The sequence below is a fragment of the Homalodisca vitripennis genome, chromosome 1 (assembly GCF_021130785.1).
Source record: "Homalodisca vitripennis isolate AUS2020 chromosome 1, UT_GWSS_2.1, whole genome shotgun sequence".
Lineage (NCBI taxonomy): Eukaryota > Metazoa > Arthropoda > Insecta > Hemiptera > Cicadellidae > Homalodisca > Homalodisca vitripennis.
The window spans coordinates 61,015,258-61,030,609 of NC_060207.1; the positions used below are offsets into that span (position 1 = coordinate 61,015,258).

General features: G+C 30.7%; 1 protein-coding gene across 7 annotated transcripts in view; it reads left to right on the top strand.

Moving 5' to 3' along the window:
* Nucleotides 1–15,352, top strand: part of LOC124362764 (protein cycle-like) — a 158,082-nt gene that overhangs the window by 120,835 nt on the left and 21,895 nt on the right. For 6 of the 7 annotated variants that reach the window (XM_046817579.1, XM_046817589.1, XM_046817562.1 and 3 more), the window contains 5 exons: nt 2,139–2,267; nt 3,563–3,634; nt 8,401–8,466; nt 12,322–12,556; nt 13,237–13,329. In XM_046817579.1, the coding sequence (XP_046673535.1) occupies nt 2,139–2,267; nt 3,563–3,634; nt 8,401–8,466; nt 12,322–12,556; nt 13,237–13,329 (595 nt within the window). The remainder of the gene's footprint in view (nt 1–2,138; nt 2,268–3,562; nt 3,635–8,400; nt 8,467–12,321; nt 12,557–13,236; nt 13,330–15,352) is intronic. The other variant, XM_046817571.1, reaches the window with a different exon arrangement.

A 15,352-nucleotide genomic window follows, 5' to 3' on the forward strand; every position in this document is an offset into this window, starting at 1 on the left:
AATACTATATAAGAAAGATTTCAGTTTTCTAGTTAATGCGTGACTTTAAGAGATGTGCGGAATGGCCAGCTCCTTCATTAAATTGCACATTATCTTAATTTTTAATGTTTAACATAATTACAGACTGCATTTAACCAAATCCTTCCTTAGAACTGCAGTTTTAGCTAATTGACTTTATTGCCGATGGTTTTGAACAATCGACTTGTTATTAATGTATTGTTTACTTTGTACTAAAAAAAATTATGGTTGCCTGTAAAGTCGGTTTTACGGGCGAAGATATTACGTGACAACGTCTTTTTCTCGGTAGAATATTTATTGATATGAATATTATTAAATTGCACAATAGGAACAAGGAATTGAATGAAAATAAGAATTGCACAAATTTTAACTATAGAAATATATTTTGTTTACTAAAACATTGTACATAATTTGAAATTAATTAAAATTTTTTATTGTAAATGGTAAAGTTGAATAAAACATTTACTAAAATTGGAATTTGAAATTCTTGCCAAACACAGTTAAATTCTAACTCCGCGCGTGGTGATTGGTCGGTTTAGTTCGTTTGTTTGGTCGCACTGTTATGACAGGTTAGAGGTTATAATTTGTTATTTTAAATGTTTGACTAGCAATACGCGCTGTTTCTTCTCAATCGACTGAATTACGATTGATTGCAGAGTGATTTAAACTAATAATTTACTTAACACTATCAACATTTGTCAATAGTATGACATAACCTATAAACTCAGTTTCTCAACTTTTGTGTCAATCTAACAATTAATCAATCAATCATAGTTTACAATAATGAAATATCAGTGTACAATTATTTACCTTTATTGTTGTAGTTGTTGTAAATGACGAATCTAAGCACTCCACATTTTCACGAATAAACATAGTTATCTGCTTTATCCCGTGCGGCGGACCCAGAGTTATCTGCTTTATCCCGTGCGGATCCCGTGCGGCGGACCCACTGGACGGGCATCGTAACGTTACCGGGCGTTACACTTTTTCATGAGTGACTCCGAGCCGCAACCTAATTTAAGACGTTGTCACGTCAAAATGTTTATCAAAACGTGTTTGCCTGGTAGCAATTGAGCGAAAATATAAATGTTTCATACGTTACAGTAAATATCGATTAAATGTCGTTATCGATTTTGGGTATTGTTGACAATGCTATCGTAAATGTCTCCATATTAAATGTTAATTTGGCGCTCACGATTTCCGCCGTATCTACATCAGCGACAATATGTCGTGCAGTGATTTAGCATTAAAACCAACCTCATACCACAGAAGAGGAACTAACAGCAGATTATTATTCTATTCTATGCTTGAGACACCCACACAACTGCTTATTGCTTATAATGTTGTTACCAGTATGGTTTCCTGCTCCGAGGTCCGAGATTTTATGTCGCACATGATGATTGACTCACATTACTCTCTTTTTATCTGTGTTCGTTGGTGATTATTCAATAGGTATCAATTCAGAGAAACTGTGTACACTAAATTCAATAAAAATTGATTTCAATACAGCCTTTCAACACCAAAACTGTAACAGGAACTCCTGGAGATTTTATCTTGTAACGATGAATTTTGTGCAATGCAAGAAGTAAAATACAACATGGTAAGTTTTTTCTGTGAAACAAGATTTATATATATATGGAAATAAACATTATTACAGCCTATGAACCATGAGTGCCTGTTCTGGGATGCTTGCTGCACATATTTATGTACTTAAGTTTTGACCAAATATTAAATTTTAATTTTGAACTGTCTAAGTACCGTTCTGTCACATATGTTTATAACACAATTATTAAAAACTGACATGGGATAACATCTGTACCAGAACCTAGTTAAATTAGGTAATATATACAGACATCAACTGTGTGGAATGTTGCATTTGTTTTGAGTTGAGATAGGAGTTAAAACTAGGAATGCAAAAGTTCATTTGATTTATTTTTACACCATAGTCTCAAAAATACTGAATCTTAAGTGTGGGACACAAATTTCGAATTTGTGTTTGAACCTCCTCATCTTTGTTCTTGGAAGGAGCTCAGACTCCTACTTCTAGCAGGGTGGGCATGGAAATATCTCAAATAGAAAGCTTGAATGTTACATATCTCATCTTCAGGCCTTTGTTCCAGGAGTACCTCCTCCACTCACATGTTCCTGGGAGGAGCTCAGACTCCAACTTCTAGCAGGGTGGGCATGGAAATACCTCAAGTGGACAGCACTAGAAATCTGTCCAAAAAACGGAAATCTTCCTCTTATCAGTAAGTTTATAACTACTTTTTTATATAGAATCAAATTATAAATTTATTAATAAACTTTTCCTACAAAATACTGAATGTATCAATCCTACATGATAAGATGGTGATTGTAGAATGTACCATTAAGTTTATTTATTTTTACTCTTTTGTAATTATCTTCGTTATTAGTAAAACTACATAAATATTATTGTTGAATTATTGAAATGATGATTTAAATTATAAAACAAATAATAATAAAATTTTAATCCGAATAGTTTACAGATTTTTCTGGACATTTTTATGACAATAATTTACGTTGGACAACATTAAAATAATTATTACCAATACAGATAGCATGCTTATTTGTATGCTCTATCAATAGCAAATGTGGCTATTTTCAAAATATTCAGGGTAATTTTTAATTTTGATAATGCATGCGTGTGTGTGTGTGTGTGTGTGTGTGTGTGTGTGTGTGTGTGTGTGTGTGTGTATGTGTGTGTGTGTGTGTGTGTGTGTATATATATGTGTGTGTGTGTGTGTGTGTGTGTGTGTGTGTGTGTGTGTGTGTGTGTGTGTGTGTGTGTGTGTGTGTGTGTGTGTGTGTGTGTGTGTGTGTGTGTGTGTGTTTTACCTTTGTTATTATGAGAGAAAAGATGTCTGATGGTTATTGCAATCTAGATATTAACAATGTTTTGATTTCTTATTAAAAATTATATTTTTTTAACTTTGCTTTCATTAAAATATGTATTAGTAACTAATTCATTATAACAATAGGCCTACTAACATTTTTAATAATTAGCCTTATGTGACTGGTATCATAAATAATATTTATTAAAATTAAACTTTGTAAATAGAAAGATGAAAGTAAATAAATACAAAAGCAGGCTTATTATATACATATTGTATTTTGTCTGATACAGTATCTTAAATTAGAAGTCTTAAAGCTTCCAGACACATTTTTTCTTATTATGATATTTTATTCTATTTCAGTATAGAATTTTAATTTGCCAAACCAGAAGAGTACTTTCTTATTTTACTGACATATTGTACTTATTTTTTATTTAATAGTTACTTAAATTTCTTATTCTTTTAAGAATTTAAAACATGGACACGTTTGTGAATAAGGAATCTCTCATTCATTATATAATTATGGTGATGTATCTTTCAAAAATCTGAAAAATGTATAAAATATGCTATAACATTAGATAATGGTTTTTAATTATCTCTTTTCTTAATTTATAGGAAAGTAACAAATGTATTTTATAATAATATTTTCTCATAATTTTTTATTTTTAAAATGAAATTTAATGGTTTTGTAGTGTTGGCATGGAAATACCTCAAGTGGACAGCACAAGAAATCTGTCCAAAAAACGGAAATCTTCCTCTTATCAGTAAGTTTTGACTTTGTTTAGATATACTCAAATATGAAAATCTACTCATTGGTATAATAGATTTCTCTTACCAAACATTTAATATGTAAATTCTTACAGACAGATATTGTTATCATAAAATTATCACAAAGCTTAACCATTTTTTAATTTTTAGTAAATAAATATCTTTGTAAAAAGTACTTGTTAGAATTCTTTTAAGTTAAGTAGGCTAATTATTCAATTGAATATTGGACAAATAAGTGAGACAATTCTGAGTAGTTACATACAAAATCTTATCTTGCTATAAGTTTTTAGGATTGTAAAGACCATATAAAAATAATTGTTACACATTTTTTAATATGCAAATTAAATTTGTAATTTTAGGTCCATTTCAATTCAACCCTCATTCATTGTAATATTTTTTTAATGCTGTCCATTTTAAGTATTTTATAATTATGCAAACAATTTGAAGAAAACACGTTTTATATTTATATATTTACAAACTGCATCATTTATTCATTTATAGTACAGCATCATTATAACCAGAAATTAGAAACAATTTTATTCATCCATTTCATATTACTGAAGCTTATGAAAATGATCCTTATTATTTTGGCTTTAAACTATTCAGCTGCCTTTAAACTAACATCCAATCTAAACTGTTTAAATATTATGAAGATATAGTTAACAATAAATTATTTGAATTGAGCTAGATAAAGTAATAACAGTTAGGTACTCTTTAAATTTAATATTCTGGGGAATTATTAATTTTGAAAAGATTAGGTAAAAAGATATATACTTATTTTAGTAGAATTTGTATAGATAGGTGTGCATACTAGATATGAATATGTTTGTTTAATCTAATTATTGTGTATATTACATTAATATCATTATTGCATGAATATTTGACAATTTTTTAAAATATGATATTGGGTATTTAGATTGGTTTATTTATACTCGTGTAATTGCTTTCTCTGAAAAAAGAGCAATGTTAAACACTAAATCTTTTTAAGCCATTACTTTTTGTTGTAAAAATGTGGGATGTGTCTCGTTTTAAATATTTCATTAAATGAATCCAAATAATGTCTAGTTTTGCAATATTGTTATTTGTTATTTATAAACAATCTTGAACTTTTTTATGTAATTTATTTAACTCAAAAAGCAATTGAATGCATCTCACATGATTCTATGACTTTTTGTCATCTACAAGTTCCCTAAAGTCTTATAATGTTTTATGGTTGTTTTACTACAATCAGCTCTGTTTCTTAATTCTAATACCGTACCGTACTTAAAACGCTTTTATTAAAAACTGTGTAATAACTAGTTAATTGTGAAGATACTAATATTTATTTATATTAAAGTCTGCAGGTATATATCTGCAATTAAACTATGATAAAAGAATTTATTGTTGTAAGAAAATAATATATTTCTTTATATTTAATAGTTTTTTGGATTAGAGTTTTTATAATTTCCAGAAACTCTACCTTAATAGGATTACGTTTTATGCTATTTTTTTGGTGTAGAATGTTAACTTATTAAACTAGAAGAGTAATGCGAACATTTACTTCAATTCCTCATTTTTAAATAGGTTTTGAGACATTAGTGACATTTCCAATCTGCATGTAGCTATAGAAACTTTCACATTCTATTACACTGATTTTTAATAGTTTCAAGGGATAACAACCCAATTCTACTGAATTTATTTATTTAATTCTCTTAAGAATAAAAAATATATTAACTCTTTTTTAGATATCTATTTGAAATATATGGCTCACATAGGTTTATGGTCAGATTTTAATAACATGATCCCATCAAACAGCTAACAGGCTGTATTAAAATGTTTTTAAAGAAAAAGAGTGCAAAGTAAAATATATTCTAAGTTTATAGATTTATTTAAGGTGAATGTTCTGATCTGCACAACTATTGCGTAAAATAACCGCAACTATTTTAAGGTGGAATTTCATGTAGACCAGTCAGTGATCCTCAAGTACTGAATAAGTTAAGAAGACAATAAATAATATCATTATTGGGTTATGCATGGCTCAAGGAGACCCCACTTTCTCAATATAACTTTTTCTAGAATTCCAGTCAATTGTTCCATGGAATATTGCCTCATATAACCACTAGGTTATTCTTTACTTTTTTGTTTTTTTTTTGCCAGCAACAAACAAGCTTAGAATATTATGAAAGTAGGATAGAAATGAATGCTAGGAGGATGCTGGATCCTCAATACTGATCCTACTTTATTCAAATCTGGGTCTTGGATTTTAAGTTTAACAGAGTCTACACAGGCTATCAAGATGGTGACATTTGACCTGCCTGAGTTGTAAATGGTCTGTTAGACCATTAAATACTATAGCCCACCACTTTCCTGGAAGGTAGTTTGTAAGTAATTGTTCTGGATGTTAGAGTGTAAATCCAATGACTTACTCAAAGCTTCTGAAACTAGCAAACATCATAAAGGGACCATGAAGTTCAGAAAGGGTATATCTTATTTGTATCATTGTGAACTGTACTGTGGAAAAGCCAATTGGCATGTTAGCCGTCGCTGAATCAAACCATCTACTGAGCAATCAGTGATCTCTACTTTCCTATACTGTACTTATATTACCAAGCAAGACAGTAGCCCTCAACATTTTCAAGCACTGCTGGGATATAAAAATGCTCAATTATTAATTAATTAGCAATAGAATACTTGAACCAAAGAAGATCTGTTTAAAAATGAGTGAATATCCACATACATCTTCTTTAGTTCCAACTTAACGTTCATGGCTTTCTAAAAGCAAAAGTCTAGAGAATACACTTAGCTTCTCATAAAGTGAGGTTATAAGCTATAACAAAATTGGTCTATGTTGGTCTGATGGGACAATAAACAAACTGCTTTACTGAGTTTAAAGGCAAGCCTTGCATTGCTGCATCTACTGTTCCAGAAATGCTGAAGATTTCCCGAATGCTTAGTCATTGCAATATTTAAAATTGTTGCTTAAACCAATTTAAAGTTCGTAACACTCTCTTGTACAATTTTCAGGTGATGAGCCAGTCAAAACTACAGTTACAAAAGAAGAATTTCTGACCCAAATAACAGATAAATAACTTAGAAGACAACTCGTAATATTCGGCCTACTCAGTTCAGAATGCTTTGCAATGTTGTGAAAGTTTACATAGTGTACATCTATAAAACAATAATATCAGTAAAACACAGATTAAAGAGTCAAAATTTAATTCTAGTATGGGACAACCACCACTACAATACAACACACCATGGCAATATTCAAATCTAAATTAAAACCATTCTTAATTGAGTTGACATCTATGAAATATTTCTTTGCTTCTTGAACAATATAGGCATTGTCAGTTAAATTGTTTTGTATTACACCTAATACATTTGTTGTATTTTATTACATTTTGCTTTTTTGTTCTCAATGATTAGTTTATGAATTATGCCATGCATATGGATCCTGACCCAATTCAATGTACGTTTTATGTGAAATAAATAAAAAAACTTGTTAATCAAACTGAATTAAATGTTTCATTTACCAAAGAAAATTTAAAGGTTGAGTAGAAACTCAACTCTTGAAGTTTTCTTGAAATAGTTTTTTTCATTGCCATTTAATTTTGTTCTATAATTCTCATATTAGGTTGTGATTTACTTTTTATAATTAAATTTTTCTTTGGGGATTAAGCCTGTTACCATTAGAGTTAGGATGGTTCAACATTAGTATATTTAATTTTGTTTGTTCTTGTAATCAGTACTTTGGGATCTTTAGGAATAACAGTTACAGGTGATTTATAAGTAATCTCAAAATGGCATTTAAATTTTTATATTTTTGTTCCTTTATCTTCTTCTTTTATGGAATGTAAGAAAAGGTATGGAAGTTGTTAACTTTTGAATTATTTACATAAACATTTTTTTGGAGAGGACTAGTTTAGTAGGGAGCAAATGTTCAGACAAATGGAAACAAAAATATTCTTGGACAGTTTGCTTGGAGCCCTCTTAGTTGTTAACAGTGGTGATTACATAAGTTGAATGGGGAGGGGGGATTCTGGTCAGTTAAAAATGCTGAATATTGTGGTAATTGCAGAAGCTTATAGAATTTTAATTGTTGGCTTTATTTATTTTGGGTCCCATAGATTTTAAATACTATATGGAGTTTTAAGGTCAAAATATTATTGTATTAGTTATTAAAATATAATCCTAAAAATTACAGAATGAGAATCACACACATTTTTTCACCTTGCCACGTCAATGCTCCAGACAAATTACCTCATACAAGTTTAAGATTACAACATGATGAACAGAATAACAAAACAACATTACTGCCAGTAAATACTCAATGACTGTGACATAATCAGACCAGGTTCAAAGTGACGTAAGTATAGATGTGAGAGCTGCTCATTTGTTGTTGTGTCTTTGATATTTGCAAGTTTAACTTGGAGACCCTGCAAGAACTTGGTCTTACACTGTGAAGCCCTATAAAAGTTCAACTTGCTCTGACATCAAAGAGAGAAAATCAAGTCGAACTTAAACACTGGAATAATATGCTTTATACACTCCGAGTTTAATTAATTTAGTTGTAATTGAATTTGATTCCAAATAATGTTCTTTTAATTACTTATCAGACATTGAAAATTGTGTTTTAATTCACCTTTGTTTTTAATAATTCTAATTTGTGTAGTACTTTACAGCCATACCATATTTCAAAGTTCATACAATAATGTTTTGAATCATTAAAATTTAATACAGCAATGAAGGTATTTACAGTATTTTTCTGAATTTGTTGTTACAGTGGCAGTGATTATGAAGATGACACCTTCGATGACAATAAATCCGTTAGGACAGACGACAACAAAAAGTGAGAATTCAAATTTGTGCTATTAAATTTTAGTTCATTTAGCTTTTAAGTGGATTTTAATTTAAATGTGTTACAACTTCCATAGCTAGCAATAGTAAAAGATCGTCTTAAAACTATCATCCTGATATTAGTGATTATGCCACATGGAAGCCAAGGAAGAAAACTCATTTCTATGTTGGAATTTAGAATATTTTTATTAAGGGTGGAGATGAAATGTGCTGTTTATACTACTATGTGACTGATAACCATACATCAAGCTTGTTTTAAGACCTAATTTAAAAAAATGTTGTATTTCAGAGTTTTATCGGAAACATGGTTATTTGAGAGTTACACTGATTACATCACATTGAAAAGTGGAATGTTTGTCGATGTAAAAATCAACAGAAGTTTCAATAGAATGTAAAAATGTATTTATGTTTATAATTATTGATTTTATTCCTTATTCTTATGTATCAAGTGTCTCAAAAGGAGGTATACATATTTACATTTTTATTGCTTGCTTATACCTTTGCTAATCTTTTGGAGATCAACCAATTTTTAATCAAAGTAAGTGCCAGGAATGTTCTGTAAAAATTGCAACTCTCTGATATTTGTGGAGGCAACTTCGTGACAGAATGAAAAAAGGAACTAATTTATAAATCCATAAACAATACTTACCCATACAAACATATTTATATATATTAATTCAAACAAACTCTCCAATAACATAAAGTTTTTTATTTTTGTGAGGCCTTTCGTACTCAATGAGTACATCTTCGGACTCACACAACTGAATGAAAGTAATAATAACAATAGTAACATAAACAATTTTGTACTAAATAAAAACATATGTCATTAAAAATACAAAGAGGTAATATTCTATGACAGCACAGTATGTTATATGTATATATAAAAATAAAGTTTATATTTAGTTAAATCAAATAAAGTAACGGTGAACATATTCAAGAATGTAAACATATTTATTGTTGAACAGCTATTTCAGTCTAATAGCTGATTGTTTTATACTGTAAACAACTACTCTAAAATAGGATGACCAGACATTAAGACTGCCAGTATAGTATCAGTGTTCCTCCAGGAGGGTTCACTTCTGACTGGTTTATATCTTCCAGTTGAAGCAACAATGGGCATAGCAAAAATCAAAGTGTCACTTAAATCTGTGCCACCTTATGGATGTCCAGGAGCGTGACATCACTAACTGCAAATGTTGAGATTCTGGAGTGCAAGGGTAGTTTGATAGGTCTGGTCTATTACAGGCGATGACTGTTGGAGTCGGTGGTGTTCCCTAAGAGTCAAAGGTTTTTGCTAGCTTAGACATATGAGCATGCCAACTTCTGCCTGCTTTGACAGGAGAGGCTGATTCAGAGCTGGCTTCCCTTCTTCTGAGGATACATGACTGGGATTGTTACTACGAAAGCAGTGCAAAGGTCTTTTTGCAAGGCCTAGGTGCAATTTCTAAGCTTCTCTAAGGATCTCTCAATTGCTGGGTGAATGTGCTACTGTTACACCACAGAGCCCATACTTTTTACGATTTAATTATTTTGTATTTGGCTGTATCTGTCACATTTACGTTTAAATAACCAAACTAACATATGTAAGTTATATATATATTTGGTATGAAAAAATAAATGATTAAAACTATTCTTAAATATCTTGCAAAATTAATGTTAACAGAGTTGCCAAGTGGGACTGTAAATATGAGCATATATGAGAGGTGGTGGGTAGAATGTTGCAACGACATAAGGGTTGAAAGAATAGGAGGTGGAAATGACGGCAAGCTCTTGTTGGCCTAGTTACAAAGGCTTCCACTGCGTCACTAATAACCTACCTTAACCAGATTTTGTAACATGTTACAAGCCTTCCCTAACAGTCTGTGGCAGCCTTTCAAGGTTACATTGACAACTTGTTACACTGTAGTATGTTAAATTATTTATGATATAATTCAAGACTTTATATGACTGTTAGTTAATGTATTGTAGGCTGCAATTATATGGCTACAAAAGCTGTATCTATGTACAATATTTATTTGTTCGAGTAATATATAGTCAATATATTTTCAAGAGTTCTACAATAATGAACAAAGTGAACAATTTTACAAGAATACAGTTTTTCTTATTATTAATAAAAACTATTTCTTCTTTCTGATATTATCTTTCTGCATTCTATGTGTAATTTTAATCATTCTGTTTGTCATGGATCCTGTTTTAACCTAACTCATAAGAAATTTAATCGTCAAACAGATTACTGGACTAATTCAACATAGAACCAGATGGAATTTTTTCAATCTTGGGGAGTGATGAGGTAGAAGTCTACAAAGATAAACCATTACCGTAATTGTTGAATGTTGACATTTTCTACACTGATAATCAATCAAACCTTGCTTAAATAGTTTGGATGGAAAGCTCCACTTGATAAGTCCTCATTCCTTGAACAGGATGCACGTAAATCAGTAAGAAGATTGGTTTACCAGCAACAAGTAGGAAGAAAACAATTTACACTCTTTTAACAGTTATTAATTTGTTTTTGTTCTTATTGATGCTCAGCAAAGGAAGAGAAAATTATTAACATATTTTACAAAAACTGTCATCAGCATGGTAAAATCATTAAACTATGTTCAAACTTTTCTTCTGGAAAATCTTGCCTTCTTAGCAACTTGCTATTCCATAAATGTTAGAATTATGTTATTTTCTGATCAATGACTATTTAACTTGAAACCTTAATTATTTCTTCATAGAAAAATAAATAAATGAATTTTGGAAAATAAACTCAAACTTAAGACATGTGTGAGTCTATTTCAGTTACAAAAACTACTTCACTAAAAAAATTATTATGTTTTTGAGTTTCCTTCGAAAATTTATGTAATTTGGTAAAGACAACTATTTTGGTATTTTATGAATGTATTTAAATTACGCCTTCCATTCATATTTTTGACAAAAGGTATATAATACATCAAAGAGGTTTATTTTTTTACCTATTGAATGAAAATTCAAATTAAAGATTTTGTTAAAATATAATCAATAATGTCAATGATGAAATCTTTTTCTAACCAGCATAATAGTAAATGGTTTGTTTTATACACAAAATTTAACAGTTTATTGCAGTTGCAGAAACGTTTAGAGATAGTTTAAAATAATTTTGGACAGCTCAAATGTTGGGGGTTGTACCCTTGATTGTATTACACACATTTTTGAATGCTGTGTAACTACTTAATTGAAATTGATATCTCTAGATTTTTCCTAGAATTCTTGGAGGATAACTGACGACCTAGTCAGAACCCTGGAGACCAACAGGCATCTCCCTTGGGCAGTAGGGGTTTGAGTGGCTGGTTAGTGGGAGCTGTATTCACCAGCCCTTAGAGCCAGTTACCATAATCAGAACAATTTACTTTGATCAGGTTCAATGGGCAACAAACTAGAACATTAAATTTTAAAAAACTGACTGCTCCATCAAAATGCTATCTGACATCAACTTTGGACAGCATTTTTTGCAAAGAAAAGGAAGTAAATAAAGCAAGAAAAGTTAATGTGTTGTTATTTATAACATATTTTATTTTTCAATGCAATAATAATTTTTTGTCATTTAGTATTCAAAAACTAATGTATTTTCTTTTAAAGTGCTTCGAATTCAACAAAAATAAATTTCTTTTAAACATTATTGATTTTGTCACTTGTCACAAAGAAAGTGCTTCAAAGAAAGGGAGGTTTCAAATGTTTTCAGCAAAAAAGTCAAATCTACCACTGTATGAAAGTACTAAAAGAAAAAATAATGATTTTTCCTATAAAATTATTAATTTAAATTTTGAAACTTTAATTATTTTCAAACAGCTGGCTGTAGCTCTCAATAAATTAATTTTTACAGACATAATCATAGCGAGATAGAAAAACGGCGGAGGGACAAGATGAACACCTACATTCTGGAACTTGCCACGATGGTACCGATATGTAACTCCACGTCCCGTAAAGCTGACAAGCTGACAGTGCTGCGGATGGCAGTGCAGCATCTGAAGACAATACGTGGCACCATTCACTCATATTCTGAAGGCCTCAGGCCTCCCTTCCTGTCCGAACATGAACTCAAACAACTAATTCTCCAGGTGCGGCTTAGCATTTTATCTTTAAATACATCTCTCTACATAATATTACTACTAGCTCCTTTATTTATTATCATTGAAACAGTTTAGTGCAACATTTCTGTATAGATGGTCTAAAGATGGTTGCAAGATCTTTGTTTTTAAACTCATAATTTGGTGAAAAAGGTAAAGTGTTTCTCACAGTGTTTCAAATATTATAAATTTCCAACAGCCTCATCACAGAATAAAACCTGTTTAGTTAGTTAAACTATATAAATATATATATATACACACACACACACACACGCACACACATACATTCACTTCTGACTTCTGTAGAAGAAAAATGAAATTAAATACTCAGGCAGTAAATATAGTGGCAGTAACTATAAAACACCAACACCTGTAAGTATTCATTACGTGTATACATTAACTTGACCCTATTCACCATTTTTGTTATCATTTGCGTATAGAAATGTTAATATGTATCCTAACAGACATTTTAGTATTATAATTTGATATTATAAAAACATAGCTTACCATTGAATCAAATTATACTATTGAACAACCAATTAGAAAAGTTGAATTTTAGTATTGTGTTTCTTTTAGTTTCCGAATTGCTGTCAGTATTGGAGGAATACTGTCTTATACTGTAAAGTTTCTGATCTCACAAGTGATTACTGATTAGTGATTATTGCTTACAGGCCACTGAGGGGTTTCTCATTGTCGTCACCTGTGATCGAGCAAAAATTCTTTACACTTCAGAATCTATCACTCGGATTTTAAATCTTACACAGGTAATTGGAAATAATTTTTAAGAAATAATTAGTTATTCTTGGGTAATGTGACTATAAGCTTTGTAATGCCGATCTTGAACTCAGAAAAAGTTAACTTTTAATTTATTAAATCCCTTTACGTACAATTCAAAGCTCTAAGTAACTCATTCAATCACTGCCTAACATATAGGTGTAGGCGCTACACAAGCAAAGGCCTCAGCAACCTCACACGAGCTGCATATGATTATGGTTTTATTATGACTTTATAAATTAAATATAATATATTTATTATACAGATAATATTATCATCTTTGTTTTAATCCCCTTTTGCACCTAGTGCTTTTGGATGCTAGGCTACATTAGTTCACTCTAGAATAAATGAATCTGTCTCTAAGATCTGTAAAACCTCCTTCCTAATATTGCAGTTGCACTCTGACCATTGGTATCAGTATCAGGTGTATTATTTTTACACCTATTTCTCAGTTTCTCCAGGCTGACTACTCCTGTCACTCTTCTTATTTCGTTTAGCAAATATTACACCCTTTCTCTGTTTGGCAGTGACCAATGATCCTTCTTCACCATGAACTTTTTTCTCAGAAAAAAGGAACAGGTGTTTTTCTCCTTATCCACTTCTCTTGTGACCTTTAGTAGACTTGCTTGGATCAGGTTTGATTGGGGCACTCACTACCTTGTTCCATTTCCATTCCCTAAACACCATCTACTTATTGTTAAGAAGGCGTAGGCTTCTGTTTCCATAAACCTTGAGACCCTCTCTCTTTTAGCTTAAACTTGTAGTTGATTCAGAGACCCTCTTTCCTTAGTTTATTCGCAGAAGCACAGTCTATTGCAATATGAAACAGATACTTGCCCTCATCACTCCTGTGGAGAATATTCTACTCATTCACGAACAAACTCTTCTTTTGTGCCTTTACATATCCCAAAATCGATTACATGGAGTCATTTACATTGTTTGGAAAGTAGACAGCCAAAATTCTTATGCAAGGAAATTTCCCTCAGATACAATCCTCAATCTCGCCTTATCACGATGTATTCCTGTATTCCTCAGTGCCAGTCAGCTGTCTCTTGATTTTCACAAGTGATATTGTGAATTTTATCTCCAGTCGATAGTGTGAAAGCTCGAAGAAACTGGTCCTTATTCATCACTCATAATCTCTGTTATGATTGCATTCTGAATAGTTTCCATCTATTGAAAGCTAAAAAGAGTTTCCGGAAAATCTACATCCAGTATATCCAGCCATCCTTCAATAACCTATTTAAAATATTTCTTTTGGCTCTGGTGCAAAATGCTCCTTCTGTTCCCTTACTTTGTGTCTTTTCTCTAATTTTGACTTCTTCAGATGTGACTCAGGGGATGATCCATCTGACCTCTCATATATCTAGATCCTTCCTTTTAGCTTTATATTAAGTTCCCTGGGCAATGGTCTTAAGACTGTGCCATTTAACTTTGGGATTAGAGTAAGCCTTTTGACTTGTCACTTGAGGTTCTTCTATTGGTATCCTACAAAATAGCAATAAGGTTCTTTTAAGTTATTAATTTGTTAAGTTATTAGTTATTTGTTATTAAGTTATTTATTATTAAGTTTATTAAGTTATTTATTAAGTTCTTTATTAAGTTATTTATTAAGTTCTTTATTAAGTTTAACTTCAACCGTATATGGATTAACACAGTGACAGTTAAAATTTTTGTCTATCTGTAGAGACTATTTTCTTGTTGAAGTCAGTTGTATTATATAATTAATGTGAATCAAATCAAGAATGCTTATACGTTTTTATAAAAAAAAAAACGTAATTATAATTATAATATGTAACATAATTATTTGTTTAATCTTGTTTATTTAATATTTTTTTGAACTATGAGTAGCCACAGAGTGTCTTTCTTAGTCTGGTTATGACATTACTGATGTTATCTTATATTACTGTACTTATGTACAATGTTCAACTCAACCACACTTCCATTGTTTTTGGGCATATCATAAAGTTTGACAATTCACCAAGGCACAATTTTAATTTATTTATTGTGTTT